This window comes from Seriola lalandi, unplaced genomic scaffold (genome assembly GCF_002814215.2).
Source record: "Seriola lalandi dorsalis isolate HSWRI2012SDOR001 ecotype SW California unplaced genomic scaffold, Sedor1 jcf7180002054580, whole genome shotgun sequence".
NCBI classification, from domain to species: domain Eukaryota; kingdom Metazoa; phylum Chordata; class Actinopteri; order Carangiformes; family Carangidae; genus Seriola; species Seriola lalandi.
In genome coordinates, this window is record NW_019525133.1 from 666,464 (window position 1) to 687,737 (window position 21,274).

Below are 21,274 nucleotides of genomic sequence, written 5' to 3' on the forward strand. Positions count from 1 at the left end.
CACACACACACACACACACACACACACACACACACGCTGTATACTTTCTCCCAGCCACAAACACAGCTCTTCTATTGTTTTCTCATTACTTGATTATGTTCAATTCAGTCAACTGTTCCCCCCTTCTGTCTCTCAGAAGTTCTCTGGAACACTTCACACTTCCTTGTTTACCTGAATCCTTACCAACAGTAATATTATCTTCCTGAAAATCAATTTCAAGGACAGACAGCAAGTCCAGTAAATCTTTGCCTTTCGACTTCAAGATATCATATGACCCAGATAACAGGAAATCTTCACAGACCAATTTTGTTCTAACTGCTATTTTCTCACAACCAAAAACAATTCATGATCTAAGCCTTATGTGATAGTTTATTTGGCTTCATTGCTGTTCAAGTGTACTGCAGGGACACCAGAGGCCATTAGAACACAAACAGAATACCATATCCAATATAACCTACCTTCGGGTGCCCACATAGAGCATCAACACAGAGTCAGCGGAGTAAATATCTCTGACTCCCTCTTATCTTCTCTCTACTTCCCCAACATCTTTACTCTTCCAGCCTCTACGCTCATTAATGTCAGGCACGGATCAGAAAATATGTTCTACCTTTTTCTTACTCTCTTTGCTTGTTGAAGGTGAGCGTGTAACAATATAGCAATGGACAAAGAGACCTACTGTGGGTGGGTGCTAATTCTAATTGGAGGGGTAGTATGCAGCAGGCAGGCTGGCGGACAGGCCTAGCTTTGACATCTTGGTATTTCTCCATACAGCGGGGATTTGAATAATGTCAGCCAGGCATACCAGGCGTGTTTGGCTAACAAGGGATCCTGCTCAAGAAACTGATATATGTCGGAGTGAAGATGGAGCCAGTTAAAAGCGAACAGAATGAAGGTTGTTGGTAGGCAATCGTAATTGTGTGAGCACACACACTAGAGTGCATGTTGGAGTCTAGCAACATACCCTTCAGGAGCTGAACTTCCACCTACGATGAAGTGTACTACAGTTAGTCTTCACTGACCACTAGAAAGCTGAATGGTGGATGTGGACATGTATCAGTTGTCTTCCCTACTGTTTTCATCAGTCCATCACGTTCTTCAATGTGCCACAAAGCACAGGGTGATTATGCCCCTTCTTCATTCTACTCCTGCTTTCGCTTTGTAAAATCTGATAAACCTGGAATTGGTGTAAACAAAAGATAATGGAAGGAGGTAGTTGTGGCCAGACAACTATCTCAGATCTGTCACGGGAATTGGTGCCAAGGAGATGAACTACCAGAAGAGATGCTTCATGCTTGCTGCACCTGAGAGCTACATGAAAGCAATCAGCAAACATGAGCACTGGAGCCATTAAAGCCCTGTTTGTGAACGCTTAAAGGATCCAAACCTAGATCCTGCAATACTCAACTGAAGATGAGCCTGTGTTGATATTCTACATGTTCCACTGACATTCACAGTGTATGGGCCTTGATCCATTACTTTTTGTCAATGATGAGAGTTATCATAGTTACGACTATTTCCAGAGGTACTTCCTGTGGAAAGTTTCTCAAAATGTATACATTTCCAACCTGTACTTTATATCATTAAGAGGATGTTGCTAATTGCTCTACCCTTGAGCTCATTGACAACAGCCCTTTAGAGCAAATTTGTGATAAAAAGCACTTGTACTGTTGAAACAAAAAACAACAGACATTAACAGCAGAAATGACTCTCATAAACACACAAGACTACATCAAAATCTAGTATATGACTGGACCATGTAACGTCAATGAGCGAAATTTAGGATGTAGTTGAAAACTCTCTGCTGTAAACAATTGACATTATTATTGTCATATTACTATTATATACGGTATTCTAATACAGCTGAATTTCAAATAAAGCTGTTCTCATTTACATGTTTTTCTGTTTATGTTGTCAGACAGCTGAACAATAATTTGAAATAGGGACTGAAACACAGCCCAGTAAGACTACATGTTAACTTCCAAGCCATTTCCTAGATACTGCTCCGCACTGCTAAAATCCTGATTTTATAACAGCATAAATTAAAGACAAAGACTGTGCTGTGATTCCAACATATTTACTTTCTCAGAGAGAAAATTACAAGTGACAGAATATCTTTTGTATCTGGTCTCTCACACAGTGCACAGCCTCCGTCTGGGTAACAAACTGCTGCTCCGCCTCTCTGTCAGTCACTGAACAGAATAGACACAGAGAGAGGGCAGTACTGGCGACTCTTTTAACCAACTTTCGTCCAAAAAGTTTCTAGATTTGTCGCTGTGCTTTAAAAAAAAAAAAAAAAAAAAGTCACCAAATCTAGCAACAAATGCACTAAGTTGGCAACACTGCAGGCTGTAAACAAACCCTCTAACAGAAACTGTTAGCACCAATTTATTTTGAAAGAGTATTGGCCAATGGGGAAACTCCAACTCAGTCACGTGGCATTTGACCAATGGTGGAACTATGACCATTCAACTCTATCACTCACTCAGTCCCTCAGTAAGTCAGTCAAGTCATGGACATTCGCGATTATATATACAAAAAGATCAACTGTCTAGTGCAGGTTCCCAAACATAAGACAGGGCTACAATGTATTTCTAGAAACTGTATATCCCCTTTATTGTACACAATCCCCTTTTTCAGACTTTTCACTTGTATTACTCATGTTCACACCAGCTCACCATTTGTTCCCGCTGATGTTGTTGTAGCTGTTGACACTGCACTGTGAGCTGAGCAATGGTCTTGTCTCGACTCCTCAGCTCCTCTCTGAGCACCTGCACTTCCTTAATCAGCTCTTCCAACTGAAAGCACACACAAACATACAGTCTACTGTAGGGGTAGCAAACTACCTAAGATGGAAACTGGAGAAAAAAAATACAAATATATATATACAGCATAGCCAATCAATCACTGCTGTAAAGTTACTTACTTGTGATGCAGTGGTATTGTCTTCAATCTCCTCAGGAGGATCTGCTGGAGAATCTGTATCCTCAAGCTGGAAACAAATAAAACACACACACACACACACACACACACACACACACACACACACACACACACACACACACACACACACAGGAGTGGGCAAACACAGACAGAGAGTACACAGTGAGCTGGATCAATGACAATTGCCTTAGGCATGCCGCAAGAGCAATATTTCGCTGTGGTGGAATAATTTTGCTCTCTAGCATATATACTTTGTTGACCCTGAACTGTCAGCCACCAGTGTTAGATACCTGCGGCAGAGCTGCTGAGGAAATTTTTGAACCTTCAATACATTGATCTAGTAAAAAAAATGTCCTAACTTTAAAGATACTTAAATAAGTCCTGTATGTGTGCTTTTTTTCGTCAAAGCAGGTCAAGATTTCATCTTGAATATTCAAAGCAACACTCCAATTAAATTCTCTGATTACTTTTCCAATTAAAGTTTAATTAAGTATGATGAAATTAAGAAAATGTCATGGTTATACCAGGTTATTTTTTTGCAATTATATATTTATTTATTGTTTTTTTTTTTGTTTTTTTTTTTTAGTTTTTACTGTTTTATTATAAAATTAATAAAATAGTAATTTTTAGGAAAATTATCAGAGCATTGTTAAAAATTCTGTCAGTAATCTACCTGCAAGTCACTGCATTCCTCCTGCTCCTCATTCAGGTCACTTAGACTAATCCAGAATCAACAAGCACAAAACAGTTGTGCTGCATGTCTGACTGTTTGCACAATAAAGCAAAGATCAATTAGGATTCAGCAACGCTGAAGGCTCATTTTACAGTCACTGTCTTGAGTTCCACATCATAATAAAAAAATAAATAAAAAAAAACACAATTAAGAACAGGGTTACTAATGAGCCAACAGAAATATTTTCCTTCTTCAGGCTATACAGCCAAAGCATCTGACTAATTGCACTGAACACAATGAACACAGAAGAAGGAGACATTTGATTTAAACGCAAATGCAAATATCACTTTTTATGCTGAAGAGGGTAAATTGAGTCATGTCATTCAAGATTATTTCTCCTTACAGAGTGTGCTGTGTGAAGTGCTTTTGTGCATATCTGGGATTGCCTAAATGAGGTTGTGTGATTTTAAGGAGGGTGGGTTTTTTGTGTGTTCATCTTTTATTTAAGTACACACTTCTAAGGCTGACATCTTTCATTTCTCTCTTCTCTTTCCCTGTTCCCTGTCGATTTCTCCTACTGACAGAGATGGATCTATCAAGTGGTCAGTTTCACACAAACATTGATAAATACATGCAAACATGCAAGCACAAATTTCTGAATACTGTACACAGGAAGAGAAGAAGGCCCAGAGCATTTAATACAAAAACTGCTGTTAGACTGGTACAGTATATTAAAACCACAAGAAAGACTTCCCTATCTCTTCACCTGTAAACATCTGTCTTGACATAGTCTATCCAGTATATATGTACTGGGCAATAATACTGTATGATGAAAAGATTTATTAAACCAATGCAATTATACATTTAAAAGCTTTTAAATACTTAAAGTGCGACCATATTAAGAATTAAAACTAGCTTAGTTCAGTTTTGTCAGAAAATATTTATCATTGTACTTAGCCATCTCCTGTTTCAGAATAAAATTCAAACCATGTGGCCTAATTATACTACCAAAATAAAAGCTGGATTGGTGACATGATCTACATATAATTTGTGTGTGACATATTGAAAAGGTGATGCAATAGCATTATAAGGATGACAAACATGTCATGTTTTCTGGCACTGGGTGGTGCATACTAACACATGTGCATTTGTGTGCATGTATCTACCAACAATATGAACTCAATGTGTTGCTGTCCTCTAGTACTGTATGTGGATGTGAACTGTATGTGTGTATAAGTGTGTGCATGTTTTGGTATGTGCAAGCATACAAGTTTGTGTTTATGCATGTCTTTTTGCAGATGTGGGACAAACCTTCAGTAATGTTTTGAGCCTGAGCAGCTGGTTCTTGAGCGAGCTACAATCTTGAGTCATGTGCTCAAGGGTGAGTTCATCCAGCATCGCCATGTAGCCACGCTGCCTGCTTTCAGAGGGGGCGGGCCGTGAGGAGACCCTTGAAGATTTGAGTCCATCAAAGTGCTGGAAGACATGAGCCCTGAGAAAAAGACAAACAGCCAGAGAGCGAGACCATCACATATCAAACTGAATGATGCTGCATTTGTAGTGTTTTTACTTTTTTCATTTCTACATGGCAACATTTTGTATTCTTTCTAGCCAAACCAACCTGCCATCATTGTGGAAGTGATCTGGTGCACTCCAGCGGTGCTGTTTACGCCGCTGCCCCTGCCGACCGACTCTGTCTGAGCGCTCAATGTGGGACATCCTGTCAACGTCTATATAGGAAGAATTTAAAGCAGAGTCAGCCAGTGTAAAAGAAACTGAAGTTCCAGTGTTGCTGATGACTTCAAACGCAGTAAAGCATCTAAAGTAGGCTTGTTGAAGTGAAACTAGTACATGTTTGTGGGTGAAGACGAGCAGTATGATGCAATGGTTGGAATTTGTTTTTCTCTCTGTTGTTTCTACCATTCACTGCCATTCTAAAGTAACACACACACACACACACACACACACACACACACACAGAAAAAAACTATCAGTCAATTTTTCATAACTTGTGGTAATAAATACCACTGTGTATATTGCATATACTCTATTCCAGAATATCTGCATATAAATCATGATCTGATCCATCTCATTCTCTATTTCTCTGAGCTATCTCCACCATCAAATGCAAACACACAGTCACACAGACAGTGACAGGCCATTTCATTTTCAATAAGGTAAAAGGACACAGTATTTGGCAATACTCAATAGCATATAGCTGTGAAATGAACCATGACCGCAACAAAATTGACAACTAACAGAGCGTGACCCCCAGGAAATCAAAAGGGCCCTTGATTTTCTATATACCAGACAGTCTTTGGACAGAGAGAAAGCAAGAAAAAGAGAGAAAGAAGAAGACAGATAAAGAAAAATTGGCAGATTGGAAGACCCAATTCAAGGAATTCAGCAGCTGTGTTTAAAATACTTTACCCTGAGTGTCACCTCATAGCACAGGAGCAGACAGCCTGTTTCATACTGAACTGTTACATTCCAGAAAACGACTCCCTTTCAGCTCAGAAAAAGTCCTCTAAAAGGTGATACAATGGAAATATATTCCAACTGGAAAAGAAAAATCCATAAAGACAGAGAAACTCAGACGGAGAGTGGAGAGAAATGACTTCTTGTCCAGTCAGCTGGTGAGCAGTTAAAGGGCCAGGGAGGGAGAGAGTCAACCCAGTTCCCAGACTGCCTGGATCTGTGTTTGTTGACAGCCTTGTTTTTCTGGGAACTCCCTAGGAACTGGAACTGGGGAAAGAGGACTGTGGTGAGAAAGCAGCTGAGGTGACTGGTTTGCGTCCAAAGCTAGGAAGTCACCAGCTGAGGCAGGCAAGGGAGAAAAGCTGGGGCCTCTCTCCCGTCAAGGACAGCTGGATGAAAATACAACACAAGATCCCTTTCTACCCTCCTCTTTTCTTTTTTTTACTCCTCTCCCCTTCCCCTCTTCCTGTTTTGTGGCAGGGTCAGGGTGTCTTTAGGAGGGAGGAAACACCCTTCCGTATCCCACGTCTCAGGGCCTGCCCCGTGGGCAGGGTCTAACTGGACTCTTCAGCCCTTCTCTCTTTCACACAACTTCTCGTGACACTAGCTCTAACCATGACACAGAGAGCTATAAATATGGTCACTTCCCAAAAAGGAGTAGGATGGGACGACACTTCATTGACATTCCTCTGGAGTGAACATTCCTTTCCCTCTCTCTCACTCTCTGTCTCCTTCTCTCGAAAACAAGGAGATCACTGTTTACAAATTTAAGAATGATACCAGGGGTATAAAGCTGCCTCAGTAATGTATTCCCAGTTAGAAGTTTATTAGGGTACACCATGCTAAAACGAATGCAGTCCAATACAACAGGCCTGCAACAAATCCTCCCTTCATGAAGGTTGTATTGCTCAGTTTTTGTTGAGGCTGTTTTAGAGAGGAGTTGATTCAACTTTATGATCATTTTGGAGGCTTTCATTTATATCAGTGAGGGCAGACGAAATATTAGAAACACCTCTCAGTGCAAGAGGATACAGTTCAACAGCATCACATCTACAGCTTCCAAAATGGCCATAAAGTTGAATCAACACAACTCTAACACAGTTAGAACAAAAGCTGAACATTATGGCTTTCATAAAGGTAGAAATTACCGTAGGGCTGTTGCGTTATTACTATATTACTCTCAAATAAACTGGCAACAGTGTGTACACTGTATGTGTATGGGTGTGTGTTCTTGTGGCCTCCCCTATCTTTGTATGTGCACATGTATGATTAACATACGCACCCTCTGTACAAAGGGTCCCTGTTTGTACATATCAAGCCTGTCATTCCATATTAAAGTGGTGCATTAAACACATTAACCACGAATGGTACTGGCTTAAGGACTCACAAAGGAAAATTCACTTCCCAGAAAGCATTATATCTCATGATAGGTGGGGTCAATATTCCACAACCCTTCTTTTCCTCTCCCCTCCTCCTTCCATATACATTATGTGATACGGATACAGATGACTCCATAATAACGTTATCAACACCATTATCATGTGGTAATAATGTGACCTGATTACCTTTAACATCTACAAAGAAGCTATTTTACTCAGTTTTAATGAGATCAGTACATGATTACATTTACAAAGTGAAAATAAGTGAGAGAAAATGACTTCAATAGATATTTTCAAGATGTGATTTGTAATGTAATGTGTGAACTTTTAGCTATTGAAGTAATCATGCTAACACAATATTGCTGTTGTCAAGGCAATCAAATGCAAACTCTGCTCCAACTAAACATGTATATATACAGTATATACATATATATATATAGTGTCGTTGTGGTGATACCATATCCAAGTGTGTGTGCATCTGTTGATACTGTATAAACACAGCCAGACAGCTGGAGAAATTATGGTATTCAAAGCCAGTTGTGTGGCAATAGTGGAGTTGTAATTTCCTAACTATTCAGCAACCAAATACTAAAAGAGTAACAGCACGTAATAAACAACAAGGTGTCCATTAAAAGATTTTAAATGGATGTTGCAGAGGCAAATGTTCACCCAAGGCAAGGTAGGATTCAAATTATTCAAGCCTTTATATGCTATAGAATGATACTGCATAATAGAATTGGTAATGCGTTAATTTACAATTATGATCAGAGCAGTTTTGCTGGAGGTGTCCACTTATACAAAAATAATGGACAATCTCCAGCCAATGAAAATGAAGCATTTGTCATGGCCGTAGGATAACCTCTCAAATTTAAATCCTGTGTAGGATGACTGCAATTACATTAAGTGTTGTGTGTCTATGTGTGTGTGTGTGTGTGTGTGTGTGTGTGTGTGTGCACATGCTGACCATGCAAGCCATCCTCTGGGAGGTCCACATCTAGCATGAGGTCATCATCATCCAACTCTCCAGGTCCTCGAGGGTCCAGGTTGTTCAGGATATCCTGAAAACCACACACATCACAGCTAACACTCACTTCATTGCATTAGATAACATCACAGTCACAGTGTATGCTCTTTACGAGTACATTAGGGTCACTGTATTATTTTCTGTCTGTCTGTTCTGGGTAAAATTGTCTCCTTTGCTGTGAGAAAAATATCTAGACATCAGGGGATATATACACCTAACGCTGCACAGATTCAGAAAAAAAAAAAAAAAAGAAATCAGACACACACAACACAGAAATATACAGAGGCAGTATTTGCTTGCCATTAATAAAGCCTTGCAGGCATATTTTTTTGCGACACATCATTTTGAAATTGTGTGGATGTACATAAACCTAATTCCAACACCTCCAATTAGCCAGAAATGGATGTTCACATACCCATGGTAAATCTTGTCAGGATCTTTCTGTCCTTGGTCTGGCATTAGCAATGTCTTTTAACAGCACCACAGCAGCTTTTTGCTGCTACGCACCAGCATATATTATGTAATATAAAAACTCACCAAGGATTAATTTATGCTATTATAAAGCCTATAGTAACCCTAGCCATTTTTTACTGTGCAATTTCAGTGGGTACATAAATACACAGGAATAGGACACAATAGCAGGAATGACTCTACACTGCAGTGTAATCTAATCACTCCATGAATACTACCTCTATGAAACCTACATTTTTTAATAATGGCATCATGACAATTGTACATTCATTTGCTTTGTTAATCTATTATTTGTCATCACCTGCTCTTTATTATTTTTTGTCATTAACCATAACAATGAATAAGCACTATCAATTACATTTTCTATGGTTCTTTTTCCCACAATTCGCTCGCACACTAACAGCACAACAGGAAGAAGACACGTTTATTCCACACATCAAGCCACAGATAACAAAACAAACTTCTGGAAAAATATCATTCAATTATGAACGATAATACTGAACACTTTGAAAAGCCAACAAAAACACTTCTCATAACAGCCTCAGAATATGCAGCTAGTCTGACTGCTGGGCTGCTGTCTACAGAATAATTCAAAGCATACCCAAAAGCAAAGGAATGAATCAATAGTTCAAAGCTTTATTTTTCAAGGCAATTTTGTGCTTCATGAAACTAAATTGACAGGGCTTTGACTAGAAGACGCAGGCATAAAATTTCTCATTATTGAAAATCTCATGTGTTGCATGATAACTGACTGGCACTCAGTGTTTCAGACTTAATGAAGAAGGAATAATGAAGGAAATAGAATAAACAAAACATACTTCTGCAGTATTCCAAATACTCTCAACCAAGACATGGGGGGAATCTCTATTGCTTGAAGAGTCCGTGAAAAAAATCAACCTTCTCATCTGTTTTATTGCTATTGTTTTACTGTCCTCAGACTTCGATCCCCATGTTCACCCAATTGCTCTCTTGTCTCTAACCTCCCATCCTCTGAATATAACAATTTTAACACTACCCTTAACCCTAACCCTTTGAATAAAAGTAGAGGTGAAACAAATAGTTAAATCAATATATCATTATATATCGAACCAGTAGTTCCGCTGGTGGCAATGCTCTCTTTCTCAGGAACAGCCTTTTCTACACTCACACATTTCTGGTGACGTAGTGAAGCAATGTACTAGCATCAAAGTGGGGTGTTAGTACATCCTTCCATGGCTCCAGACATTTTAACTCTGGAACTTTTCAGCTGAGTGATAGTAGCTATACCTGTGTGTATGTTAAAAAGACCTCAACAGTACAACAGCCACACAACAAAAGCAGCAGAACAGCAGCAGCTGCAAGTCCACCGTCAGTGTAATACTGTACTCATTCAGGTGTTTGACAAAACTCACAGGTAATACAAAGTCACACCCTTTAGTGTGTAAGTAAGAAAACACAACTCTAAAAGAATCTTTGGGTCAATCCCCCAGCCATAAAGCACAAGCAGTTGTGTGGCCATTGTGAAGAGCTGTAGTTGTTAAAATAAAATTGTACCATTTCTGTCAGAAACAGCATCCAGTTGAGACATCTTGTTAGCCTCTGTGCGTTATTACACATCATTTCATCACAACTCTCTATAAAGTTGTGCAAAGCTTAAAATAAAGGCAGTGAATAAATGTAATCTGATGAGTTTTTCTTCAGTCACAGATACAGATAGAGTGATGTATCATAAACGGTTGCTCGCAACATACTGTACATGAATAGTAACATGATACCATTCTTATCATTGTGATAGTATATTGTGAGCCAAGATTTCATCCCTAATTTTTATGTTACATTCTTTTTGGTATGTCCCAAGCAAATTACATTTATTCCCCATATATTGTGCACACATCAGTAGTATGTGGTTCAATGTCTTGCTTAAGTGCACTTCAACAAATGGACATAACATGAACTACAGCCACTCTGTATAGTTAGATTACTGCATTGTACCTTATGGTTTATCAGTGCTATAAAAGTGGCACTGAACCACTCAGTGTTAGATTTTTTTTTTCTTTATTTCAGCATCATTCACAACTCACTCTCTGGCTCCGTCATTCCTATTTCATTGCCTGGCTTTGTTACAGTGTGTAGCTCCAGAGGAAATTACATTTCACACTGGCAGGACGCAACGGCTTAGAGCACTGAACAATCTGGATCATCTCTGTGGAGGGGTGAGTTAGTGAGTTTGTTGTGTGTGTGTGTGTGTGTGTGTGTGTGTGTGTGTGTGTGTACAAATGTAAATGGTGGATCAGAGGAAGTGCATGTCCACAAGTTTTCACATTTTCTTAAGTAGTCATTTATAAGAGCAAATCACTCTGGAAAAGAGATGAGCTGAGGTTAATTACATAACAACAATGTTCTGTAGGAATATTCATCGTGTTTCTATATAACTGTTGCCAAGGAAGCTGTTGAACCAGTACTTGCTAGAATGTTTTTTTGTCAGGGAGGGAAAATAACAAATATACTACACAACTATTGTGTCAATCATATTGTTACTGTTATTGAGTTGAGTGTCTGTTCAGTATAAAAACAATTTTGTTTAATTATGAATTTCAAGAATTTAAATTGAAATGGTGGACCCTTGAATTCAACTAGGAGCTCAATAGCTGTTATGAACTATTATTAAAATGCGTCTGAAAAGCAGCTTTGAGCCAGTTAAATTGTAGCTATTGCACTTGTTATCACTAAGGAATTAATGATTTCACTTGCAGCAATATGAATTTGACACGACATGCATATTTTTGATGTATCTTATACACCCAGAGGTGCTCCATCAATCCAGACCCTGCGGCATGAGCAAAATTCAGAATGTAACTGGAAGGTCTTCCAACATACTCTTTTTCATGGCACACTCTCTGCTCCCACCGTAACATCAGCTGAATCCTCAAACAAACATGGCTGGATCAAACACTGATTAAAACTTCAAAATCACAGGGAAAGTTTTGAGGCTGAACTTCTCTCACTTTGACAGTTTACCCTCAAGTGACCTGAGCGTCTGCACAACAGACTTTGCAAATCTTATTACAGAAACCTTCATTCTATCCATTGCTTTCTTTGAGAGAATCTCTGGTAGACTTTGGGTTTTCGTGGCTTGAATGTAAATTAGCATCATGGCACAGAATAAAAGGCAAAGTAGGCAACTCATTTTGGGTTCAATGAAACAACTTCAAAAAACCCACAAACTTCAGCTTTAGATAAGAGTGTAAAATCAATAAGTGCCAGGGAGAAGTTTTTAGACTGACTGTACTTGTTCCTCTCAGACATTTCTGTCTTTCTATTCTAGGAACTTTATCAGAGAAGGAAGAAGAAAGCAGCATAAAACACATCTTTTTCCAGGATCATTCATTTTGTGAAGGTCAAATACTTTCCAAAATAATGCCCTGAGAATTACTCAAATACTACATAATAACTAATGATGTGCCTTTATGTTGAAATGGGCTAGTTTTAGGGATGATGGCTCAGTTTCTGTGGCTGTATGTGTGTGTGTGTGTGTGTGTGTGTGTGTGTGTGTGTGTGTGTGTGCGGTGTTCGTGTGTGTGTATAGACTTTAGATTATTTATCTCTTGTGTGACATTAGCACCCCTACTTAACAGTATAATTCTTTACACTCTATATCTTGGGACTTGCCGGTGGATTTGATGGAGGATATGTCCTCTTACCCGATTCGTTTTCTACATGTCATTGTGATCCATTTACCTGACTCATTTGCGGCTTTTGAACTAAGGCAGTTTTTCAACAAAAGTCAATTTTCAGTGCCTGTGCCAGCACCCATTATAAAATGTGTAAAATGTGGGATAATCTTAATCTATTACACCAACTGTAAAAGCTTTATAGGTCTTATTGGCATTTACAGGGATAATTGGGTGTAATTAGATGTACTGTATGTGTGGTGAGAGCTCAAACATCCAGAGACTGATACCAAATTATGGGCTTATTAAGAAAAATACAGAATACCCGAAAAAGCTTAATTAAAACAAAAGCCTTCCTTTTTAATATTGATTATTCTTTTATTCTCTTCTTTCAGTTCTTTCAACCTTGGCTTTAATAACCACCTTGTCAGTATAGAGTCAAACAGGCTTAAGGGAGGGCTCACTATAGATAACAGTAAAATAGTGTACTGCAAATTGTCAAATAAAAGCTGGTATTCAAATACTAGAAAGGACTGAAAATTTTTAACAAATACAGACCAGTTCCAATTAAGTACATTCACTACTGTGTAATGGCTCACATGGCAAACTTGTCAAACTGTGTCTTTCTACAGCATTATTGCAATTGGTGGCAAAGTCTTTTTCATTTATAAGCATTGTGTAAACATTTAATTAATGATTTATTACACTATAATGTAGTTATAACAATTAACAATTATAACTAACATAATTTTATAACATTACAACTGTGTTTCACTATATTGTCATTCATTATCTGTTTATACCGGCCTCCACTGATGGAGTAGGAGTTATAGTTGACATATATATTAATAAACACTTACACTCCATTATAGTGTGTTATAAACCATTTATGAAATGTGTATATAATGCTATAGTGCTGTCTCTTAATAATAGAAAAACAATGAATCAATGAATCATTGATTATTTCCTATACTTTGCTGTTATTTCTCAATGTTCACTTATGGATAATGAAATTCAACACTTGCAGATGTTTCACAATAAAAGCCTTCCATTAAAGGGAATGAATCATGATCCCTGAACTGCAGTAAACTATTGTGAAACTAATGGGCAGTGTGTGTCTTACTACAATATGATAAAGTATACTTACAAAGCTGGGAAATTAGGAATAAGAGCTTTTCACTGTCTCTAATTATAACTTGTTTCAAATAATAACTCAACTTGAGTTGAGGTGAATGAAAGTCCTGACCATAGAATTTAAAGAAGAAATGAAGTAAAGGGTCATACTTGTACCACTTGTTTTAAATAATGTTGCTGTTATATTAAAATATTAAACTGTTAAAATGTTACCCTTTCTCCTCCACATTTGATAAGGAAATGGCAATATCTGTTTTACAAACAGTTTGTTTTCTGCTGAGTTATGCACAGGCAAAAATTCAGAGAAAGAAACGAAGGCTGTGTGGAGGAGGCATGATGAGCAATTGTTTCATTAACTGTTTAATGAGTGATGGCAGGAGAGAGCAAAGAGAACCCTCAAATCAGCAGTACCTTTTTCCCAGGTTCATCTTTCCCATTTAATTTGGTGCTCAGGATGTACTGTATGTTCAAAGTGTACCCTTGCTTACAGATATAATTTACAGTGCAGTCCTGAAAAATATTTGGACAGTGGCACATTATCTACTGTGTTGTCTCTGTATTGCAGCTCACTGGATCTGAACTGAAACAATCACTATTGGAGTATAATGCATTTATATAAGAGCACAAATTATGCATCAGAAACTTGCCTTGAAAAGTTTTTTGACAGTTCAAAATAAAATATGTCTCCTTTGACAAATTACTAAAAACATTTTTTTTTTCTAACCCTTTTTAGGACTTGATCTAGAATAGATCAAGATAGATTTTTGTAAATTCAGTCTAAAAAGGAAACTGTAGTTTGAGACAATGCTCAGAAATCAATCAATAATTTTCTACTTTAATTCTGCTCTAAAACATTAAAGTAAGAAACATACATTCAATTATTAAGGATAGTATTATGTCCAATCACTGCAAGTAAATTCTGTGGTCAAAAAACAGATTATTCATAAGCAACCCAATCTTTAGTCAGTAAGAGTTGATTTGCTTTCATCTTGCCAACATCTGATATGTTATCGTCTTTATCTATCTCAGAAGGACCTCAATAAGCAGCCAGTTTAAAATTTTCATTATGTGACAGCCAGTTGAGAGACAAAGCGGTTGGAAAAGGCAGCATGCTTATAAAAAGCAGCGTGGTAATGATCTGTAGTAAAATAACAGGTCACAATTGTGGCTGGAAACAAATCGAGTCATGACTGATGCTGATATAAGTACAGGCTGTAATTTTGGGGATGACTCACCCACTGTCGTTATAAGCAAAAACTTGTGTCTTGTGCTTGTGCAATGGTCTTTAAAGGAATCACTGGATGTACCAACAGAGGAACACACAAAACCACTGTTTACCTTAAAGGGCTGCTCCTGTCAATTCAAAATCAAGACAAACAAAAGCAGGTGAGCTATAAGCTTCATTAATGCAACAGCATAGCCGGCTCACTGGTAGCATGTTCCATAAATGGCTGAGCACTCTTCAGAAAAAAGGCCTTAGCAAGTCACTCATTCAAACACTAATGAACTGACCTGTCTCAACCTGGCTCCACACAAGCCTAAAATTAGAGGAAAATAAACAGATCAGGGGGGGAGAGTCAGCCAAAGGGAGAAACCACTGGATTACAGAACCACCAGGAGTTTGGATGGAAAACAGGAAGAGAGGAGAAGGAGGCATAAGAACTTAAAGAATTATAAAAGAGGAAAAGGTAAACATTTCGTATTCAAGGGTGCATGCTGTGAGGAAGGATGCTAGGCTGTAATTTCAAGGGAAATATATTTCTTCTAAGGAGAGAAACTCCAAAACACATAGTTAATTAATTCATCAGAAATTCAGTTCTTAAAGAAACAGCTCCCACTCATAAATTTACTACACCACACTGAGATCATGTAAAGATGAAACCTGGAAGTCAATATAATGTGATGCAATATAATAACACTGCAATAAATACTATATTAGCCATAGTGATAGTGATGTTGTCATCAATTTTATAATATCTTAGGTGTACCAGATATGTGGTAACTGTATTGATATTAGTGACACCTAGCAGTAAAATACAATCCAGTGACACAAGAAAAACTATAGCCACAGCATGAATTTCATTCTTATATTATATGTATTATGTTGAACACGTGTTGCTATTATTGTATCCATCCCCATATAAGTAGAACCCCTACTGAGTGAGCTCTCTTATCCTTATCCTGTGCATTTATGATTGGTTGTGTGTTGCCTGACAAAATAAAATATGTAATCTCAAGTACGCTCAAATACTTAAACCATTTAAACATAAATTGTGCTCACATCTACTGATGCTGTTGCACTGCGTGATGAATTGGTGGGGAGGCTGGGGAAACATTAATAGTCACCATGAGAAGTGGCCCTCCATTTCACAATGCCAATTGTGCAAAGCTGGTACTGTACCGTGCTGCATGGTGCATCATGGGAATGTTATTATGAGCTCAGGTAGCCCACTCCTTGATTTTGCACAGAGGCATATGAATGCAGATAGGGCCATATATAGCCAGAAAAATACTGGCACACACAAACCAGGAGCAGTAGCAAGCACATGTACATTGTGTTGTCTTGAGGATACACAGTGCCTCCAAGTGGACTGAGCTCGCCACTGCAGTGTGGCAATGTGAACCAGCTGGGAGCTGAATATCTAATTTACTCCCTCATAATAGCAAGACACAACTATAGCGAGTTTTGGTAACATATATGCTATAAACACCAGTTGCATTCTTCCCAAAGAGGAGAGTTTTTTTCTTTTTTTAGTCATGATTGAATGTTTTGACTCTTTTTTTTATGCCATTAAGAATGGGCCTAATTACCCTGCATTTCCTTTTCTCCAGCATTCAACTCAGAGCAGAGGGCTTCACTCTCTCAGACCAGTCCTGCAGCAAAGGGCACTTCATTCAAGTACTAACAAACTGGAATACACATTGTTGCCTTTGGCTTTACAGACCACATAGATTATGCAGGATGAATCCCCAAGAATTACTAATCATTTTGGACACAGACACTGCTTTGTGACAGGATTATATTCATGGTTTCTTTCTCCTCATTACGAGGAACTATTTACTCAGCGAACAAGAGAAGAATGAGCAAGAGAGAGAGAGACAAGCACATGGAAAGGAAGAAGCAGAAAGGGGTGGGATGAGCTCAATGCATCCAATTACAGTAAGTGGGCCCATTTCCTCTAATCAAACAGCTCAGTTAAATATCTCAAAGGCAGATTCCCCATAGAGCTGATCTTCACGCATCAGCAATATCTAAGTCTGAGTCTCTCTCTCTCTCTCTCTCTCTGTTCTACCCTTTACGTATTTTTTCCCTCTGTCTCCTCCTTCAGGCCTTCCCCTCTCTCACACCAAGGACTAGTGCTATTCTCCTCTTCTCTTCCCACAGACTTGTACCTCACAAAGAGTTATCATTACCCACACTGCATGTGTTCGGAAAGAAACCCTGTTCAAGATTACTTTGGCAGCCATTCAACATGAGGTCATGATCTACTACATAGACATGTAAACACACACACACACACACACACACACACACACACACCCACACACGCACACACACACACGCACACACACACACTCCTTAAGACATCTTGAATGACTCTTAATCAGATACACATGGCTAAAGCACGTGTGTTTGTTCTGACAGCAGCAGTGAACGCGTACAAACAGAACATGCACACAACACACAACACACACTGCTCTCTCCTCCTTTTCTTATTGAATTTATAGTTGCTACAGTTACATTATTATAAGTTAAGCACGCTACATTTTAGTGGCATGAACCCTGTGTCAACATCACATGGTAAAAGTAGTAAACAACACAAAGCTTATTATGTAATTCCTAATCCAGCTCGTTTTAAGATCATTATTGCATTCCTGAGATCAGGTGCCATGGTACAGGAATACAGAGAACCGAAGCAAAGGCCAGCAATGCTATTAACACACAGTTGGTGGCCAGGTCAGCATTCCTCTCAGGAAGAGAGAGAGACACTGGCATGGAACTGGTGGTGAGAGCTGGCAGGAAACTTTAGACAATTTTGTTTTCCTTCTCAACCTTTGTTCTGCTCAATTAATCCCAAATTATACCAGCAAGGAGGAATGATTTAAAAGTGAAACTGATTAATGGACCAAGGCGAGTACAGTATGTCATGCTCAAAGCGACTCAAGCTGTAACCAGAAGATTAGCCTCAAGTCTTGAAATAAAGCATATGTGCTTGGTAATGGCCTCAAAGTATATTAGATGAGTAAGGTCGGCCCTGTATTAAAGGAAATTCAACTCCGTAACAGAAAAAATAATGATGCAAAGACATTCGTCATGTAATGTTTGATTATTTAATCTTCTGTTAAAATGCATTACAATGTGTATATACCTACTTTTCAAATATACCAAGTCTTTTCGATTGGTAGTTACTCACTAACAGTGTTACTGTATACGGCCTGTCAAACATGGATGCATCAACTACAAGAAGTAGAACAAGAAGAATAGATCTTTCGTTTCACAAGCTTTAGATTTCTTCCTAAACTCTCTCTTTCTCTCTCTCTCTCTCTCTCTTCTAAATCTATTGTACTTGGAAATGAAACCACTTCTCAGTCTCACAAGTTTATTCTTTGCCAACTTTCAATCAGTTTAAGCTGCAACAGCTTTAAATGTTCTCTGAAGTTCTTAGCCTAACTGACTGTGTCATTGCTGAAGGGGTTTGTCTTATCTCCACCCCTTTCCGTTTCTGAAACATGCCACAGATCAATCTGCCAGTTGGTATAAAGGGAGGAGTGGAGGGCAGGAGGGCTTGTTGGCAGGGGCTGCAACAAGAGTGCTTACTTACTCATCAGTTTTGAAAGAATTGAGAAATTACACTTCAAAACATATTCAAGTTTAAGCTATTAAGTGATTTACCATCAATTATTCAATCAACAGAATATTTACCACTGTTAAAGCTTATTTTTCTTTAAAAAGATATTACTTAATTCAGTAAACTGGTATCATATTTAGTTCATATCAGTATGTTTAGCTGAGGTATAACTCATTTTCTCAATATCAGTGAGTTTAAGATGGTTAATCTTTTTCCTCTAGTTTTCTTTTCTCTGAAATCCAAAATTGTTTTAAGGAGGACCAGATTTTAGAACTGACAAACTAAAAAAGGCTATGTTTTTTTCCATTGTACACGTTTGTGTCAATAGCTGGAAGTGGGACTTACCATACTGTTGAGCTCTGAATCATCATAACTGTCTAATGGATGAGTCCCAGGTCCTCCAAGGGGCTCAAGACCCTCCTCGTCCCACATGTAAGTTCCACCAGAGCTGTTGGAGGGTGACAGCTCCACAGATGAAGCGTGGGGGGCATCACCTCGCACTGGACACAGCACCAGCGGCCCCTCTGAGTCCTGCATAGGGCTTTCTTCTTCATGTACTGCAAAAGATACAATATATAAACTCAGGGCTGAACAACTGGCACAAATGTGACATAAAAAATTTAGTTGAATATCCTTTCAATCCACTTTATTTACCTGCTAGATCTATCGTGTCCCAGTCAATGGTCTCATTGAGAAAGTTGTGTAGGCAGGTTTGGGTAGTGGTGCCACTTTTCCTGTTGTCAGGCATGTCCCCATCACTGAGCACATCTCCCACACTGTCAAAGTCGTCTAAAAACTCTTCACTGGTGTCGGCTCTGTCTAGAGACGAGGCAGAAGATAAGGACATATCCTCCAGAGTCTCGCCGGCCGCCTGGCCAGAGAGCTGCCTAAGCACACCACTTCCTCCTCCTTTTCCTCCTCTAGCTCCAGAGCTTCCATCACTGTCACTGTGAAAGTCTGCTTTTTCAGCCTCACTCGTCAGCTCAGTGTCTATTGTTATCCCTAATAGTTCTCCACACTCAGGGGCAGCTGAAGGTCTGATATCCCCCTTGACCCTGCCTGGAAAAAGAGGCTTCTGCTGCTTGGCCTGCCCAGATCGAGCCAGCCTGTAGCCCAAAGACCCCCCACTGCTGCCCAGTGACTTGGTAAGCACACAACTCGGGAGCAGAGGCTTCTTCAGAGCACTGGGAGTAGTGGGTGCTGGAGGAATCGAGGGAGTAGGCAGCGAGGAGGCAGTTGGAGGAGTTCTGCTGTACTGAAGTCCTCCAAGTCCTCCAACTAGACCTCCTGAACCTCCCAGACTGCCATTCAGGCCTCCAAGTGCTAAGCCCACTCTTCCATTGCTCAACTGAGGGGGTTTGAGGAAATTACTCCGAGGAGGCCGGAGCTGAGTGTTGGCTAGAGGTTTGGCCAGCTCCACAGCCCGGTTAAAGGAGAAGGACCGTGTCATGGGCTGGCTTGTGGGCGAGGGAATCTGCTTGAAGTGAGTGAAGCTGTTCGAACGCACCATGTTGTCCAGTGCTAAGGTCTTCAGGCTGTCACTGGACTGGGACAGGCTGTCTTGAGAGCTGCTTCTGGGAGAGCTGGAGCCTAACCTTGGCCGCACAAGGCGGGAATCGGACCCTGTTCGGGCAGGAATGCCTGAGCCATTATTACCCATTTTAGGACCTCCATTAAGTGAGCTTTGGCCAAGCTTGGTCCCTACTTTGGGACTCATCTTTGAGGATTGCTTGGGGATGGCCTTGGGGCTAGATACGGCAACCATCAAAGTGCCTGATCTTCGCATCTTTGGCGTCCCTGGAGATCCATTCTTTACCTCCTTTGCCAATGAGGGAAACTGCGTCTGAGCCTTGTCTTCACCTCCATCCCCTGGGGTAGTGGGGGTGGTAGGGCTGGAGTGGGTCATCCCTTCATCTCTCCTCCATTTCAGGGAGAAAGGAGACGCATGGATCACGCCATTTGGGCGTGTTCCTGGAGGAGTGGTCTTACCATCCTGGGCAGTGGTCGTTGGCTGGGTGGAACCATTGGAAACTGGGCTGGCGCCACCAGTCGAGGAGCGTCCACCGAACTTAGGCAGTCTGGATACCATGGTGGACCTGATCGGTGCTTTTTCTTCCATTAGATGCCAACAAAGGCATGGAGGGGCATGCATGCACAACTGGGGGAAGGATAAGAGATGATTAGATTTAAGTATACATGATTTGACCAACAGGTTTATAAGCTGATTCAGTCTTTTAAAACTCTTCATTAATGCCGTTGTGTAGCTTTTATAACAATACATTAAGCTGGAGATGTCAAATAAAACAATAAAACAACTCAAACCAGTAACTCTCTATACACTCTATACCCTATACAAGTTTTTTGTACTGTATGTATCATCTTCATCTTGACTTAATACTGTTTGTTCGGACTGTGCTGTACCATCCTACTGTATTGTACATTCTCTAAGCCTTTTCTACATAACACTAATACTAATAACTTACTTTGAGTATATGTGAGTGAATGTACTGTAGTACAGTGTTTTTTTTCCTGTCGATGACATCAAAAAACACTAATATGGAACGTCCTTTTACATATTGTGTGAAAGCAAAAGTCAATTGTAACTGAGACACACACACACACACACACACACACACACACACACACACACACACACACACACACACACACACAAA

At 39.5% G+C, this 21,274-nt stretch overlaps 1 protein-coding gene across 3 annotated transcripts in view; it reads right to left on the reverse strand.

Moving 5' to 3' along the window:
• ccser2a (coiled-coil serine-rich protein 2a) overlaps positions 1 to 21,274 on the reverse strand; it is a 53,448-nt gene that overhangs the window by 19,128 nt on the left and 13,046 nt on the right. For all 3 annotated transcript variants that reach the window (XM_023418116.2, XM_087177083.1, XM_023418117.2), the window contains exons 2-8: positions 19,254 to 20,757; positions 18,945 to 19,156; positions 8,435 to 8,528; positions 5,235 to 5,343; positions 4,925 to 5,105; positions 2,924 to 2,989; positions 2,676 to 2,795 (exon numbers count right to left, since the gene is read on the reverse strand). In XM_023418116.2, the coding sequence (XP_023273884.1) occupies positions 2,676 to 2,795; positions 2,924 to 2,989; positions 4,925 to 5,105; positions 5,235 to 5,343; positions 8,435 to 8,528; positions 18,945 to 19,156; positions 19,254 to 20,751 (2,280 nt within the window). In that variant the 5' untranslated portion in view covers positions 20,752 to 20,757. The remainder of the gene's footprint in view (positions 1 to 2,675; positions 2,796 to 2,923; positions 2,990 to 4,924; positions 5,106 to 5,234; positions 5,344 to 8,434; positions 8,529 to 18,944; positions 19,157 to 19,253; positions 20,758 to 21,274) is intronic.